We start from the raw sequence: 14491 nt of genomic DNA, 5'->3' as shown, positions 1-14491 counted from the left end.
GTTAAGCTCTCAAAGGGAGTAGATAACTGTAATATTTTTCTTTGTTAATCATCTCTTACGCATTGTAATAATACAGAGCTTGAAATCTGCTAGAAATGCACAGCTTCTCTCTGTTTCTAACTCGTCAGAAGCATCCTTTCATTCTTTTAATCTGCTTCGATTATTAAAACTCTCCTCTTCATAATGCAGTAAAAAATTGAATAATTGCACATGAGTGGGAAGAGGGAAAAGCCAGCCTCTGCTGTGTCGCATTTAGCACTGAGGGAGGTCATCGGGGTCTCACAGTTCACATCCAAACATGAAACAACCCAGAGAGAAGATTAGGGGCTCTTCCATAATTGATTTTTAATTTAAACTTCATAAGGCATGAAAAACCCTCATGACAACTTCAGTAAAGTCAGGTTCATTTCTAAGAGATACAGCAGTTTTCTGTTCACATGCTTTCCCTGCCACACCAAACAGCCTTCACAGTTAACCAGGATTCTTAAAACATTCCCCCCCAGAAATCCTGGCCAGCCAGGCTCCAGCTGAGCACCAGGGTGACTCCTGCCCAGAGCTTCCAGGGGCCTGAGCATCTGGGCATCCTGCAGCTGAGAGAGAATCAGCACTAGCCCTGTTCCACCGGCAGCGCTCACACACAGATAATTACCGCTGAAATTAGGATTTTAATGAACTGATCCCGGCACACGTAAAGAGAAATCTCCCAGGCATTAAGGAAATAAGCAGGAGGGGAAATTATTAACTGTAGAGTTCAGCAGACTGCAGGTGCTGACTTGGCAAAGGGGCTGGGTGTCCCTGCTTCCCTTTGCAGAACAGGAGGCTGGGCTGGGGTTTGGTCCTGCAAGCTGCCGTGGTTTTAGGGACAGGCTTTAGTGGGACTTGGCAGTGCCGGATCAGTGGTTGGACTCGATGTTTTTTACAGTCTTTTCCAACCTAAATGACTCCATGAGCTGCACCTGCAAGCAGCACAACTTCAGTGTAGATTGAAAACACCTGGCACATCTCACAGGATTTCCAGATGAACAGGATTGTCTTCTAAATGTCTGCTAAAAATAACTAAATGCCAGATCTCCACCCTAAAAGCACAGCTCAGTCCCATAGCACAGTACAAGTGTCCATAGTACCAGTGAAGCTCAGTGCAAAATACATTGTGAGGATTCAGCCTGAATTTCAAAAAAATGCAGAGAGTGACTAAAAAAGCCACTTGAGAATCAGTGGGGGTTATTTGGTGGTAATATAATAATAATCTAAGTTTTCTGTATCTATCTCACAAGACTTTTTCAGACCCTTCACAAGAAAGGTTTACATTTCTGTTACTTCCCCACCCTTCCAGAATGCCTCATACATAGTGAAGAACTAAAACTATTTAGTGATATCTCAGAAAAAAATTTAAAAGTTGTTCTTCAACAAACATAGAAATAGAGACCTAATTTTTTTTTATCTCAGAGATCTCTAATTTAGATTTAAGATGGGGGGAGGGGAACCTAAAGAGTCAAAGTCTTTAAGAAGAGGATTGGTGCACATTTTTTTGGCATTTCTCAGAACAAATTTTCTGTTCTCTCAGCAAAAAGGTAGATCAATTCAATGCATGGATATAATTTAAAAGCAATCTATGCTCGAAGCAATTTATCCGATTGTGGCTGGAGGGAACACTTCAGATAACCTAAAACTACTTGTCAGGGTTGTGAAAAAGGCACATTTTTGAAATAGGAAATCTTTGCAGGCTTTATTTTTAATTTTCACTCTTTTCTTCTGCTGCTTCTCCCTCCCAGTTTTGTTTCTTTACTGAAGTGCTGTTTTAGTAAAATAGCATTTTGCTTGCTTGCACAAATTGATAAATTTTAAAGCAGTTTTTAAAATAATCCAATTCTGTTAGTTACTGAACAGGGGATTTCTGACTACCTTCCCTGAGTAAAAGAAAAAGAAAATAGCATTTAAAGATTTCTAAGTTGTTACCTCCCTAACTTGTCTGGGGGACTTTGAGAAGTCTGAGTGCTCTGCCACTGTCCAGCTAGAGATCAGCACCCCTGACTCCCAGCTCTGCAGCTTCCCCCCAGAATGGGCATCTTTGCTGGATTTGGCACACTGAACCCCACAGTCCCTCTGTATCATGCAGTTCAAATGACAAAGAAATCAAGCAGGTGAACTCTAAATTTGTGACTTAATTTCATCTTTGCACCAGAATGTTTTGAAGACTCAGTCATTGCCCCAGAAGAGAGAAAACCAGGCACAAGAACCTGCTAAGTTTATTTACTTACAGTTTAGCAAGGAGGAGGCTGTAGAACCTAGAAAGGCATTTTGGGTGCCTGAGGAGTGAGGGCACCCTCAGTTACAAGGTTCAGCCTCTCTTTTGGATTTTCACATCCCACCAACACCAGCAGATCAGTGCTTGGTGGATTATAGCAGCACAGAAGGGTTTGGGTTGGAAGGGATCTTAAATCTCATCCCAGCCCCGTGCCATGGATGGGCAGGGACACCTTCCACCAGACCAGGTTGCTCCAAGCCACATCCAGCTTGGCCTTTTTGCTTCACTGCAAAGCAGCTCCACAGCATCCTGAGAAATAAGGCTGTGACTGGATGGAACACTCTTATACAGTCCTGCTGAAAGATGTTGCTTAACTCCCAAATTCCTCACAGCATTCCTGACAGCAGTCACATCTGCAGCCATAAAACCCTCCACAGCCTCTGTCTTTGAAAAAAAAATTTAATAATCAGTAAAGTTCAAGCTCAGCTTGTTGTGATGAATTATTAGAGCCCATCATCATTTTCTTGGAGGGAAAAAAAGACTAAAAGACTATAATGGAACACAGTTTTATGTTTTTTTTCCATTTAATTGATGATGGGCTGAGTTTTTATTAATATTTCTGGGCTCCAGTGTAAGATGCTGAAAAAGCTAATATGAGATCATTGTATCTGGTTAATGTGTGTGCTTTGCAAAATTGATAAGCCCTGTCAAGACATAAATTATTTAAAATTTGATAAATGTGTTGAAATCACTGAATTTTCAAACCGATAAAGCAGAGTTATTTCTCTTCCCCACCACACACCCCCCTTCAAACTGGGGCTTTTGTGCAGCCACTCAGTGGGGCCACGTTGTCTCATGGCCTGAGGCTCCAAAATCAGCACAGGGAACCCAGAGAGGTGTCTGTGCTGCTGCAGAGGGGACACGAGTCTCCACCATGGGACATGTGGGCATGGAAGCAGCAGAGAGTGAGGAGATCACTGGAATCCTCCCCCAGTATGAGTTTTTCACTGGTGAAACTGGGGGCTAGAGGAGTGGTGGTACCCCTCCTCTCCAGCAGTGGGATAAAAAGCACCCAGTGAGCAGCAGAATGGTGCTTCAGAGCTGTTTATTCCAACAGACCAATTCATTTCAGCTAATTGCTGAGAGTTTTTAAATTATTCCTGGCAGGGATGAAGCTAAAGGAATGATTACTGGTGATTGATGACTAACCTGGATAAAATTCCCAAAGCACCAGAACTATTAACTCTTGCATGGGGACACCTGCTTTTATTTAGTGCCTTGCCCACAGAGAAAGGCACAGGAGTGAGTTCCAAATGAACCCAAAATTGGGCAAATAGAGAGAATAGAGCATTTCCTGCTACCAGTGTCTCTCGGTGTCAGCTCATTTCTCAAAAACAGCTCACAGGGAATGTTATTTAACCCTGTGCTGCCTTGCCATGGTCAGGATCGTGCATGGAAGGGGGAGATTCTGAAGAGCAATCACCATCTTTTAGAGGAGGGCACAGGAAGAACCAAAGGTTTGCAGTTTATAACTCCACAAATATAAACCACACCACACTGATTTGAGCTGTTCTCGCCGTTTACACAGCGAAGGAAAACAGTGAGACACAGCGTGGATGGGACCAAGATTGTGTTCCTTACTGGAAAATATCTGCAGGCTAATGGAAATTTTAGGGTAACTGGCTGCCACTTTACAGCCTCTGTAATAGGGAAAAAGATTAGGTGATTTCTGTTTGGAAATTGATGGTTTGGAGGGAATGGGAAAACACCGGTGCAGTGGAGGAGAACTCCAGCAATAGCCATCTGTTTAAATGGATGCACTAACTTCCCTAAGCTGGTATTTTTCAAATACCCTACCAGCAATATTTTTCACTATAGCAATGTATTACAGTGAAATGGAAAGATGCTGAGGAAGTAGTTTTTTTCCAGCATGTGCTGCATTCTTTTAATACAGATTTTTTTATTGCCCAGAAATTGCTAACCAATGTGAATAAACAGCTGAACAAAGCCATCGGCCCTTCCTCACTAACAGCAAAATGCAGCCAGTGAGGGAAGGGCCTTGGGAAAACTGAGTGTTAGAGTTGGGTTCTCTTATATTGCAGAAAGCTTTACTCAAAACTGAAAAAAATTCTGCACGCCATAAAGGTTTTACATTGCAAAAGCACAAACGTTATTCACATCTCTGAGCAGTGTCCCCTCATTCCTGCTGCTGCAGAGGGTGCTGAGCAGAACCAAGCAGTTCTTTGTTAAGCACCTTTTTTACTGAATATTTGCAAAACACAACCAGTATACTGCCACAAGGTCCCTTCCCCACAACCCTCCGAGCTGACAGAGCTCCTGATCTCACCTCTGTAAGGAAATCAGTGGAACAAGTCAGCACTAGGATGGAGCAGAGTCAGGAATTAAGGCTGTGCAAGCCTGGAGAATCCCACAGCAAAATGCTTCAAAAAAGAGGAGGAAAAAGAAATACTCAAGCAAAGTCCAAGGTATGGCTTCCTGCAGTGCCTAGGGATTGCTGTCTGGACCTTAAACAGAGTATTCCATCCTTATAATTCAATTTATCAATGATTTCACGTCCCTGTGTTATGAAAGCTGTTTTGTTGCCACATGAAATAGCCCAGGTCACTTTAGCTTCAGGGGTGTGTTTCATTATCCCATGAGTAAACGTCATTTGGTGTAACACATACATAAATAAAAGTAGCAGTAGTCTAGCAAGGTGCAATTCTGTGATTTCACCATCATGGTCTTGAAATACTTGTGCCCTGACACGTTATTGATGTGGCAAAGCTGCCTGGCTTTAGCACGTGTTAATGTCTCCCAGCCTTCAGCCATCCCCAGCCCTATACCCACATATTTCTTCTTTTCCTATCAGAGCCTTCAGCAGGGTGCCCCTGGGAAAGCAGCACTGCCATCTCATCTGGTGTGAGAGCCCCCAGAAGAGACATACACTGAGCACATGGCTCAGTGTCCTCTGCATCTCCTCATAAAAGGCAGGGGAGAAAAGGCAGAGAGCCATTGCACGGATTGCAATGAGCACTGCAGAGCACAAGGAGCCCAGAAGGGTATTTGAGGTGTTCTGTGCCCTTGCCAGAGGACAGTCAGAGCTGGGTGCAGACACCAGCAAAGCCAGAGTCCCCTGTGAACTAAACACCTTCCTTCCCATGTATCTCACCTTAAAATAGCCAACCACTTTTCCCCCTGACTCAGTTACTAACAGCAGTACCAGCTGTAGGTGCCCATGGTTTGAGTGGTCATTAGCATTTTAAACAGCATTTCATTTAGCCATGCAAATGAGGAAAGTTTCTGGTATTCCAGCACTTCCAGGCCCCTGGGCCCAGCTGTAATCTAGAAATGCAGCAGAAAAGCCTTTTTGTGCTTCTGGAGGCCTCAGGTCCCATTTGGGATGGGTGAATGTGTGCAGCACTGCCTGCTTCATGTGAGCAGAGTCACATCTCTGCAGCAGGGGAGTGATTTCCCTGGCAGTGGGGGTGGCCAGCATTCTCAGCATCACCAGCTGATCCTGGGCTGGTGACAGGCTTAAGAGTGGCTGAAGAGCCACCCATAAACATGACAGAGCTTCACCGGGAGCTTTCCATCACAGCAGAAGTGATGTTTCCCCCAGCATCATTATGACAGTGCTATTTGGGCTGGTACAGATCAGCATCTGTCACTGTTTCCATTAGAATCTCCTATTTCCCCGGGTTCATAGCTCAGCCATAAAAAAATATAAGATAGAGGCAGAAAGTTGACACACAAGGTCTCGGGCTGAGAGTGATCATTGTTGTCTTTTCTTCCCCCGTTTTTAATCTGAAGAAGGAAAAAAGGTATTTCTGCAGAGACACACCTGGCCCACTGCATTTCCACCCAGCCATGGATTTATTTCTAGTGAAAAATAAGTGATAGGACAAGTGGAATGGCCTTAAGCTGAAGGAGGACAGGTTTTGATTAGTTATTAGGAAGAAATTCTTTACTGTGAGGGCGATGAGGCATTTCTGTCCTGTTGAGACACAAATCTTGCTTCTGATCTCTGGATCACTCAAGTTCTGCATTTCCAACAGGACTTGCCTGCCAGAGAGAACAGGAAGAACACACCTGGGGAATGTGTGTCTGCATTGAGTTGGGGGTTTTACTGAGACCTGTGTTTGACTCTGAAATCTTAAGGCCATTCTGTCATTACCAGAAGGAGATTTTGCTTTCTGATTGCAGACTCAGCTTGGCCTTGTCATGGATCTTAAAACTGAGCTGTGCTGTGTGGCTGGGAATGCTCAGCAGTTCTGGAAGGCTGGGCCTTGCTAAGCACAGTCAGCTGAGCAGCTGGAACCAGCACACCAGAATAGGGCCACGTTCACTGTGTCAAACTAAGGGCACAAACGTGCAGACTAAGTTTGGACCAAAGGGAAAAAGCAACACCAGAAAAGACAAATGTACAGTGAATGGTTTAGGAGACAATTACACCAACAGAACAGGATTTTAAGCCTAAACCAGCTGGAAGGTGGTGGGGAGAAAAAGGAAGGGAGTGGAAGATCATGCTGTTCTATTTCACTCCATCTTTTAGCAGAGGGGCCAGTTCACTTTCCTCAGTCAGGGATTCATCTAACAAATCTGTGAGTGTGGGGCAGCTGCCTGCTCTTGCCCATCACAGCCATCAGCCTGTCCGGAGGTTCATCCATTTGTCCCTGTGGATGGCTCCTAGTGAGATTCCTGCATCTTCCATAAGCTATTCCAAGTAAAATCCTTGAACTTTCATAGGGCAGTGGAAATTACTCATTACAGCAGTCCAGGTGACTGATTCAGACCCTGTGGGTATAAAAACAAATATCAATGGCTCCTTCTGTGTCTTGGCTGTTAGATTTCCACCCTTGACACTTCTCTCCCTTTCTGTTTCGGGGCAGGTGTTCTGTGACACCGGGCGGGTCGTGCAGGCCGCGGATGTGCTGGACTGGGAAGACAAGGATGCTGCAGAGACACTGGTGGACAACGTGGTCCACTCCAGGATCATCAACCCCTTACGCCTCTTTGTTAAGCCATCCCCAGTGCTGAAACACGGCCAGGTGTCCTACTCAGACAGCATAGAAAACTTTTGGGATTGGTTGTCCAACATCACGGAGGTTCAGGAAACTCTGGCACGAACTAAACGCAGACCTATAGTAAAAACTGGGAAATTCAAGAAAATGTTTGGATGGGGCGATTTCCACTCCAACATCAAAACTGTAAAGCTGAACCTGCTGATCACGGGGAAAATCGTCGATCACGGCAACGGAACCTTCAGCGTTTACTTCCGACACAACTCCACGGGCCTGGGGAATGTTTCTGTCAGCCTGGTGCCGCCTTCCAAAGTGGTGGAGTTTGAACCATCCCCACAGTCCACGCTGGAGACCAAGGAGTCCAAGTCCTTCAACTGCCGCATCGAGTACGAGAAAACAGACCGCGCTAAAAAAACTGCCCTGTGCAACTTTGACCCTTCCAAGATCTGCTACCAAGAGCAGACCCAGAGCCACGTGTCCTGGCTGTGCTCCAAACCCTTCAAAGTCATCTGCATTTACATCGCTTTCTACAGCGTAGATTACAAACTGGTGCAGAAGGTCTGTCCCGACTACAACTACCACAGCGAGACGCCCTACCTGTCCTCCGGCTGAGCAGCACTCCCAAACCATTCCCATTCACCTTTTGGAGAAGAACACGTTTTCCTATCAGGTTAAAAAGTCTCTAAAACTGTAGCTGTGTTCGTGCTGTATCGTAACTAATCCAGCTGTTTATGTAACAGTCGTTTTCATTTGAGGCCGTTGCATTTTAACTCTCTCGTCATTCGTAAGGGAACTGCCAGGCAGGCACGTGACAAAAATCAAACAAAGTTATGTCTGTAATGAACATTGATCTTAAAAATCACTTTTTTAAACAACTCCATGGCAGAGAGGTTCTTTTACTTGAATTGGACAGCACTTAGCAGGTCCTATTTCTCATTGGGAACTTAAGGTGACAATAGAAAAAACAAATGATGAAGCAGTCTCAAAGCTGTTCACACTTCAAATAAACAGCTCTCCCACTGATTTCATAAAGAATGTTACACAGAGGGCCAAGTAGTTAAATCCCAAATACTAAGAGGAAGTACTAACTCTTTGAAAAAAAAGGAAAGAAAGCTGCATTTTTATGAGTTGTAGTAGCTGTAGGTGTTCACTGAAGTGAAGAGTGAGTAGTTCTTCCTTCAGACTTCCTACCCATGGATATGCAATGATGTAATTAGACCTCAATGAGCTTTAGTTAATTAGACCCCACAGGTGTGCACGTGTGGTGTACATTCCTTCCTCCCGTGCCCACCACTGGGTTTGATTCCTCTCACACATTCACACAAGCACACCCTAGTATTAGTTTTGCAGCAACAGAGAATCTAGAAATACCTGGGAAAAAGATAATCTCTGTTTAAGTCAACCTGGTTCAGTGGAAGGTGCCCCTGCCCATGGCAGAGGGGGTTGGAACTGGATGATCTTTAAGGTTTTTTCCAACCCAAACAATTCTGTGATTCTCTGAAGTCTGAATTGTAACAGGGGCTGGCTTCCAGGCAAAGGAAGCAATTATTTTGCTATCCAGCCCCAGAGCATTAAAATGCAGCAAGGAAAACACATCACAGCACAAGGATGATACCTGAACAGCAGCTTTCTTCTTGGCACCAGTTGTTCCTGTAGCACTGCACTGCACACCTAAAGTCAAAGTATCAGCCATGACCAAGAGAGAAAACAACAAAATCTATGCACCTTCACCTCATAAAGCAGGTTTGAAACTCTTAATACAAATAGCCATCCAGGCTTTCCCCTGGTGCAGAGCCAGCTCCCTGCACTGCAGCTGTGGCCAGGGAGGCTCCAGCTGTGGCTGTGTTCACCAGGTGTTGTCCCACACACAGGTTCCAGCATCATCCCCTGTGCTTCCACTGGGCATTGATGTGCTGCTGCTGCTCTCCTGCTCCTTGGTGACAGTTCCATGTCACAGCTCCTGTGGAAGGAGCTGGCTGAGGAAGTGCTGACTGCCTGCAATCAGACTGGCACCCAGGGTTCACAAAGTTAAACACAGCTTAAATAAAGCACTACTGAAATACTGTTGGTGATGTGCACACAGACAAGTGACTATGGCAGCTCAGAAGGACTCACTCATGAGATTAATTCTGATTTCCTTGGTAAAGACTCACACAAAAAAATTACTCTGTTTAAAAATACACAAGTAACTGGGTGATTTTTCTCTTTAGCTGAAAAATTTAAATATGTGGTTTAGTTTGATCAATAATCTAAATGTTTTCCTTCATTTTATTTCATACAGAGTCTCTCCTGGTCTATAATGATGTTTTTTAGTTTGCCTATTCCTGTCAATTCCTACAAGCTGGTCTACTTTGTATTCTGTATAGCGTGCCCTCGCCCCAGCTGTACATGAGCTTGGATTTATTGCTACGAGTTCAGTGGTTGGTGCTTTTGTAACTTAGCTGTAAGCCATGATTTTAATGCCATGTGTTTTTAATCAGCACTGTAGGCAATTAAAAGAAAACCCTACATGCTATTTATTGTAGAGTATGTGGAAACCATGTATGTATATACACTTAAATATGTGTACATATGCAGAACATATGTGTACATGTATTTGTATGTAAATAAAGAGAGTTTATTAAATCTGGCACTTGCTTGTGGCCTATTTGATTTTTGGGTTTAAATTTTGTATGCATGAAGACACAAAGTAAAACAAAGGCACAGCAACATCTCGCTGAACATTTTTGCCCAGCTGGAATTTGTTTTTCTAGAGGATATGTAAATTTGTGCTATAGTGAACTGTGCACAAGCCCAGGCAGAGTAGGTTCAGCAGCATTCCATGATATTTGAGAAATGAAGTGCATGTTTTGATGAAGACAATCATTAACTGTTTAATAATTGCACCAGGTACATTAAAAATGAAGAGGAAAGTTTAAATTGGACAGCATTCCAGAGGGAGGGCAGCTTGCTGCTGGTTCAGCCCTTGTTCAGTTCCTCATCAAAAGGGGAGCTGGGATCTCCTCCTCCCTGGCTGTGGCACTTCCCAGGCTGAGGTTTCCAGGGAAAACTCAGCCAAACCATGAAGAAACTCAGCCCAGTCTCCTCCTCCAGCCCTGGCACAAGGAGGCAGCTGGAGCAGGAGCAGAGGGAGGAGCTGTGATACCCAACAAGTCCCCACCACTCTTCTTCCAACCACAACACTATAACCAGCTTAAAAGCAGGTGGCTGGTTTTTTTGTTCAGATCAATTTTGAAAACATCACAGAAAAAAAAAAAAAAAAAGGCAGTTACATTCTTACTGCAGTCAAATTCTGATTAAGAAATTATTTACACCCAGCAGGGTAAGCAAAATACAATGCAATGGTGACAGGCTTGATTAGGTCAGATGTCATGCTGCCCATGTAAACAAAACTAAATGTGATTTTATTTCACACAGAACAGGCCGTGGTTTTAAAAACATTTTCCTGTGTAATAGGTGACTGTTTCAGACAAGTGTCAAATTTTTACTATTATGGCTCTTATTCAAAGGATTTTGAAACAAAAACTTGAATGATTAAATGTAATTTTTACAAACTGTCTTGAGTGGGCAATGACAATTTATGACTGCAGCAACTTAATCTAGAAGTTTTTAATGTACAACCTTTATTTAATCCCAATCTACCCACATTTATATCAGTGTAAATGTCATAGAATCATGGAATATCCTGAGGTGGAAGGGTCCCACAGGGATCATCAAGACCAGCTCCTGGCCCTGCACAAGACACCCCAAAAACCCCACCTGTGCCTGAAGCACTTCCTGAACCAGGAAGGTTTGGGGCTGTGACCACTTCCCTGGGGAGTTCATATTAAATATATAAACTTCTGGCTTAATACATTTCTTATTGTTCTCCCCATCCAAAGGATATACATTAAAAAATTCCAATAAAAAGCTCATTCATGACAAACAGATAAAGCCTTGGCTTTTTTCTTTACCCAGCACTCTGTGCAGAGCTGCAGGACAATGCATATACACAGTTTTTTAATCATTCCAACTTAAGGAAGTAACAGTTTGGGCTTTTTCTTTTTTTCTCCCTGAAGAATATTGTCCTCTGGCTCTTCAGATTTCTCATCCCCTGTAGCCCTCACCAGTGGTCACATCCTGCTGAGAATTTTCAGCCTCACCATCAGTGCCCAGGCCCTGACAAGGAGCTGTGCCCCAGGGGCCAGCAGGGCAGAGAACAGCAGAGAGCTGAGACTGTGCCATGAGCTCCCTGGGGTTGCACGTCTGCTTTTTAGGGTGAATTCACCAACTACTGGCAAATGAACAAACCCCTGGATGATCCTGATGCAACTGGAACAACTCTCACAGCAACCAAGCAAGGGTGTTCTGTGCAGATCAGCATCCTGTGCTGCTTTTCTTTTTAAATTGTAATTCAAGGACATTAGAATTTGCTATTTGTTTTATGCTCTGTTGACCAGCATAATCTGGATAATGTTTTATTTATAGTATAATAATGATTCGTCATTAGCACTGTCTCTATTCAAATTTGCACAGTCAAAAAGACAATAACAAGCTGCACTACACTAAGTAGCTCAATGAAACACACATCAATCAAGTAGATTTTTAGCTGTAGGGTGTCTAGTTTGAAAAACCAGACTTAGCCATTCCCATCTCTCCCTCGTGAGCACCTCCTGCACATGTCCATCAGGAGCAGCCCCCTTTGTTTTGGAACTAACAAATCAAGTGGATTTACAGAAGAGGGGTTGAATTATCATGAAATATCCTACTTGGTGTCAAATCATGCCTCCCTCGAGGGGTTGTTGAGCTTGGGGCTGCAAAACCTGTTGAGATCTGCAGCCAGGAGTGATGGGAACTGAACAGTCCCCAGGACACAGCTGAGACTGCTGCCACCAACTCCATGGCACAGCTCTCCAGCCCCAAACACTGGGGGGTGTCAGCCACAAGCAAGGCCAGAGCTGCTGGTACTCTCAAGCAAGTATCCCAGCCATCCTGGCTGAATTTTGAAAGGAGGAAAAAAAAAAAAAAATCACAAACAGAAAAGCTTTTTCCAAATATGCAATTCAGTCTCCAACTCAGCACAAATCCAGCACCAGCTGCAGCCCAATTAAAAAGCAATCACAGTCATGGGAAAACAGTTTAGTTGGAGAAGAAAAAAATCCTACCTGCATTAACAATGGTGAGGCTCTAAAATAGACTCCAGAAGAAATTTCCTATTCAACAGTAATGGAACAGCCAACCAGGTCAAATAGAGTCTCTTGCACTGCTCTCTGCCTTTGTGCTCAAGCCAGAACAGAGGGAAAAAATCTCCAGTGCTTCAGGGACTTTTTAATATATTTTCTTCATTTTATGGAGAATGCACACTGAGACCAGCTCAGCTGGTCAGGGCACAGAGCTGGTAACACCAAGGCTGTGGGTCAGACCCCATGTGCACCATGCACTTAGAGCTGGATCAGTGATCCTCTGGCTCACTTCCAGCCCGGAATGCTCAGTGATTCCTCACCCAGCACGAGAAGCTGAGCTACACTGAGGGTTCAGAGGTGATGAGCATTCCCCTGAGCAGCCCACAGCTCAACCACCTTTCCCAGCTGCCAGCAAAGGAGCGATGTGGGAAGCACAGAGCTGGCACATGGCCAGACTGTGGAGTGTTTTGGCTTGTCAGGAGGCCAGACCTGAACTCCCCCCAGAGCTGCCTGGACAGGGCAGGGGCAGCACAGGACATGGTCTGATGGCACAGCCAGGACAGAGGAGCCCCTGTGCAGCATCTGCCCCTGGACACCTTCCCAGACACACAGTGCTCTCTTGCCTCTCACCCTAACCATCCTTGGAAGACAAGGCAGCTTTTTTGGCAGCCTGACCCCAGACCAGCACCTCACATTCAGCCCTCACCCTGCTCATCTGCCCTTGGCAGCCCCTCGGATGCAAATCCCATTTCGTTGTTCTCTTGGCTCACTCCCAGACAGTGTGTGGCTCTTTCATCATTACAAGCCAATTAAACCTTGGCTACCTTATCTTAACAGCTCCAAATAAGCTGGGCATCGTCCTGAAAGGTGATACATTATAATTGGTCCAAATTGCCTGCAAAGAGAATAGTGAAACATGAGAGCTGGAAGTTATTTGAAGTTGCCCCGAAGTTTAAAATGTTCCAACAACCCATCCCTACCAAAAGCCATCAAGGTGTCTGCTTTGAACTTCTAGTGTTGCTTCCCAGGAACAAGACTTGAAATCATCTGTGCTGGAGATCCTGCTTGGAGCAGCCTGGTCTGGGAAGGTGTCTCTGCCCATGGCAGGGTGTGGAACGAGAGAATCTTGAAGGTTCCTTCCCACCCAAACCATCCCATGACTGAAATGATAAACACCTAAACAGCCACAAGATACACATCCCAATTATGAGGTTTTAGATGGGGGCAGAGCACTTACATTCCCACCACATCTCAAAAGCCCCTGACGAAATTCAATTCACACTGAGCTATTCCTGAGAATATAAAAAAAAAAAAAAAAAAGTGCAGGTTTTCAAAACACATCAAGTTCATTTAACTTGGACAGGAGAACATGTTCTGGCTTAGCAGGAGAACTGCTCTGAGAGGAGCTGTCAGTCCCTTCTAAGCCAGCAGTACTCCTTAAAAGAGATGGTGGAAGAGTGTCTGAAGCAGGTGATGCTGAGCACTGCTAACCTGAGAGCACAGAATATTTAACACAGATTTCTGAGCAGGTAAACTAAAGGATTAAAAACTATTTCAACTTGCCATATTGAAGATGATAAGCAAGCCTATTTTTTATATAGTACTTAGAGCTACTTAATTCCAATCCACTTCTCGTGTCAGATATATTTAACTGAGGCAGTTCTGACTTCAATCGGGGAAGATTTGGATTAGCCAAAGCACCCGGGGAAAACAAGATGCCTGCTCACCCCAGCTGCTTGAAGGCAGTGCCACACAGGGAGATTGATCTGCCCCGAGGGAACAACCTCTCTCTTCCACTTCCATCACCTGGTTTTAAAGTAAAAATACTACAAATACCAAGCCTACAGTCTTTTGTCAGGGCCAAGCACAACCTGAGTGCTCCAAGCAAGAACAGCAGCACAGATGAATGGGGGGCAAGGCTGCCCAGGTCCTCGAGGCCAGCCAGGCTCATCGGGGTCCAGACACTAAGGGATACTTACATTTGGCAAAAAGAGGGGAGTCAAATCTGTTTTCTCTCCCCAAGCACAGCCCCTTATTTAAAATGAGTATTGAATTGTGTT

General features: G+C 44.5%; 1 protein-coding gene across 1 annotated transcript in view; it reads left to right on the top strand.

The window, feature by feature from the left end:
- The window catches only part of NXPH2 (neurexophilin 2), a 33098-nt gene extending 23203 nt beyond the window's left edge, over positions 1 to 9895 (top strand). Inside the window, exon 2 of the mRNA XM_056496788.1 lies at positions 7138 to 9895. Within this exon, the coding sequence (XP_056352763.1) occupies positions 7138 to 7881 (744 nt within the window). The 3' untranslated portion in view covers positions 7882 to 9895. The remainder of the gene's footprint in view (positions 1 to 7137) is intronic.
- The last annotated feature ends 4596 nt before the right edge of the window (positions 9896 to 14491 follow it).

This window comes from Oenanthe melanoleuca, chromosome 7 (assembly GCF_029582105.1).
Source record: "Oenanthe melanoleuca isolate GR-GAL-2019-014 chromosome 7, OMel1.0, whole genome shotgun sequence".
NCBI classification, from domain to species: Eukaryota; Metazoa; Chordata; class Aves; order Passeriformes; family Muscicapidae; genus Oenanthe; species Oenanthe melanoleuca.
The sequence above is the reverse complement of the archived record's forward strand: the minus strand, read 5'-3'. Positions and strand labels throughout refer to the sequence as shown.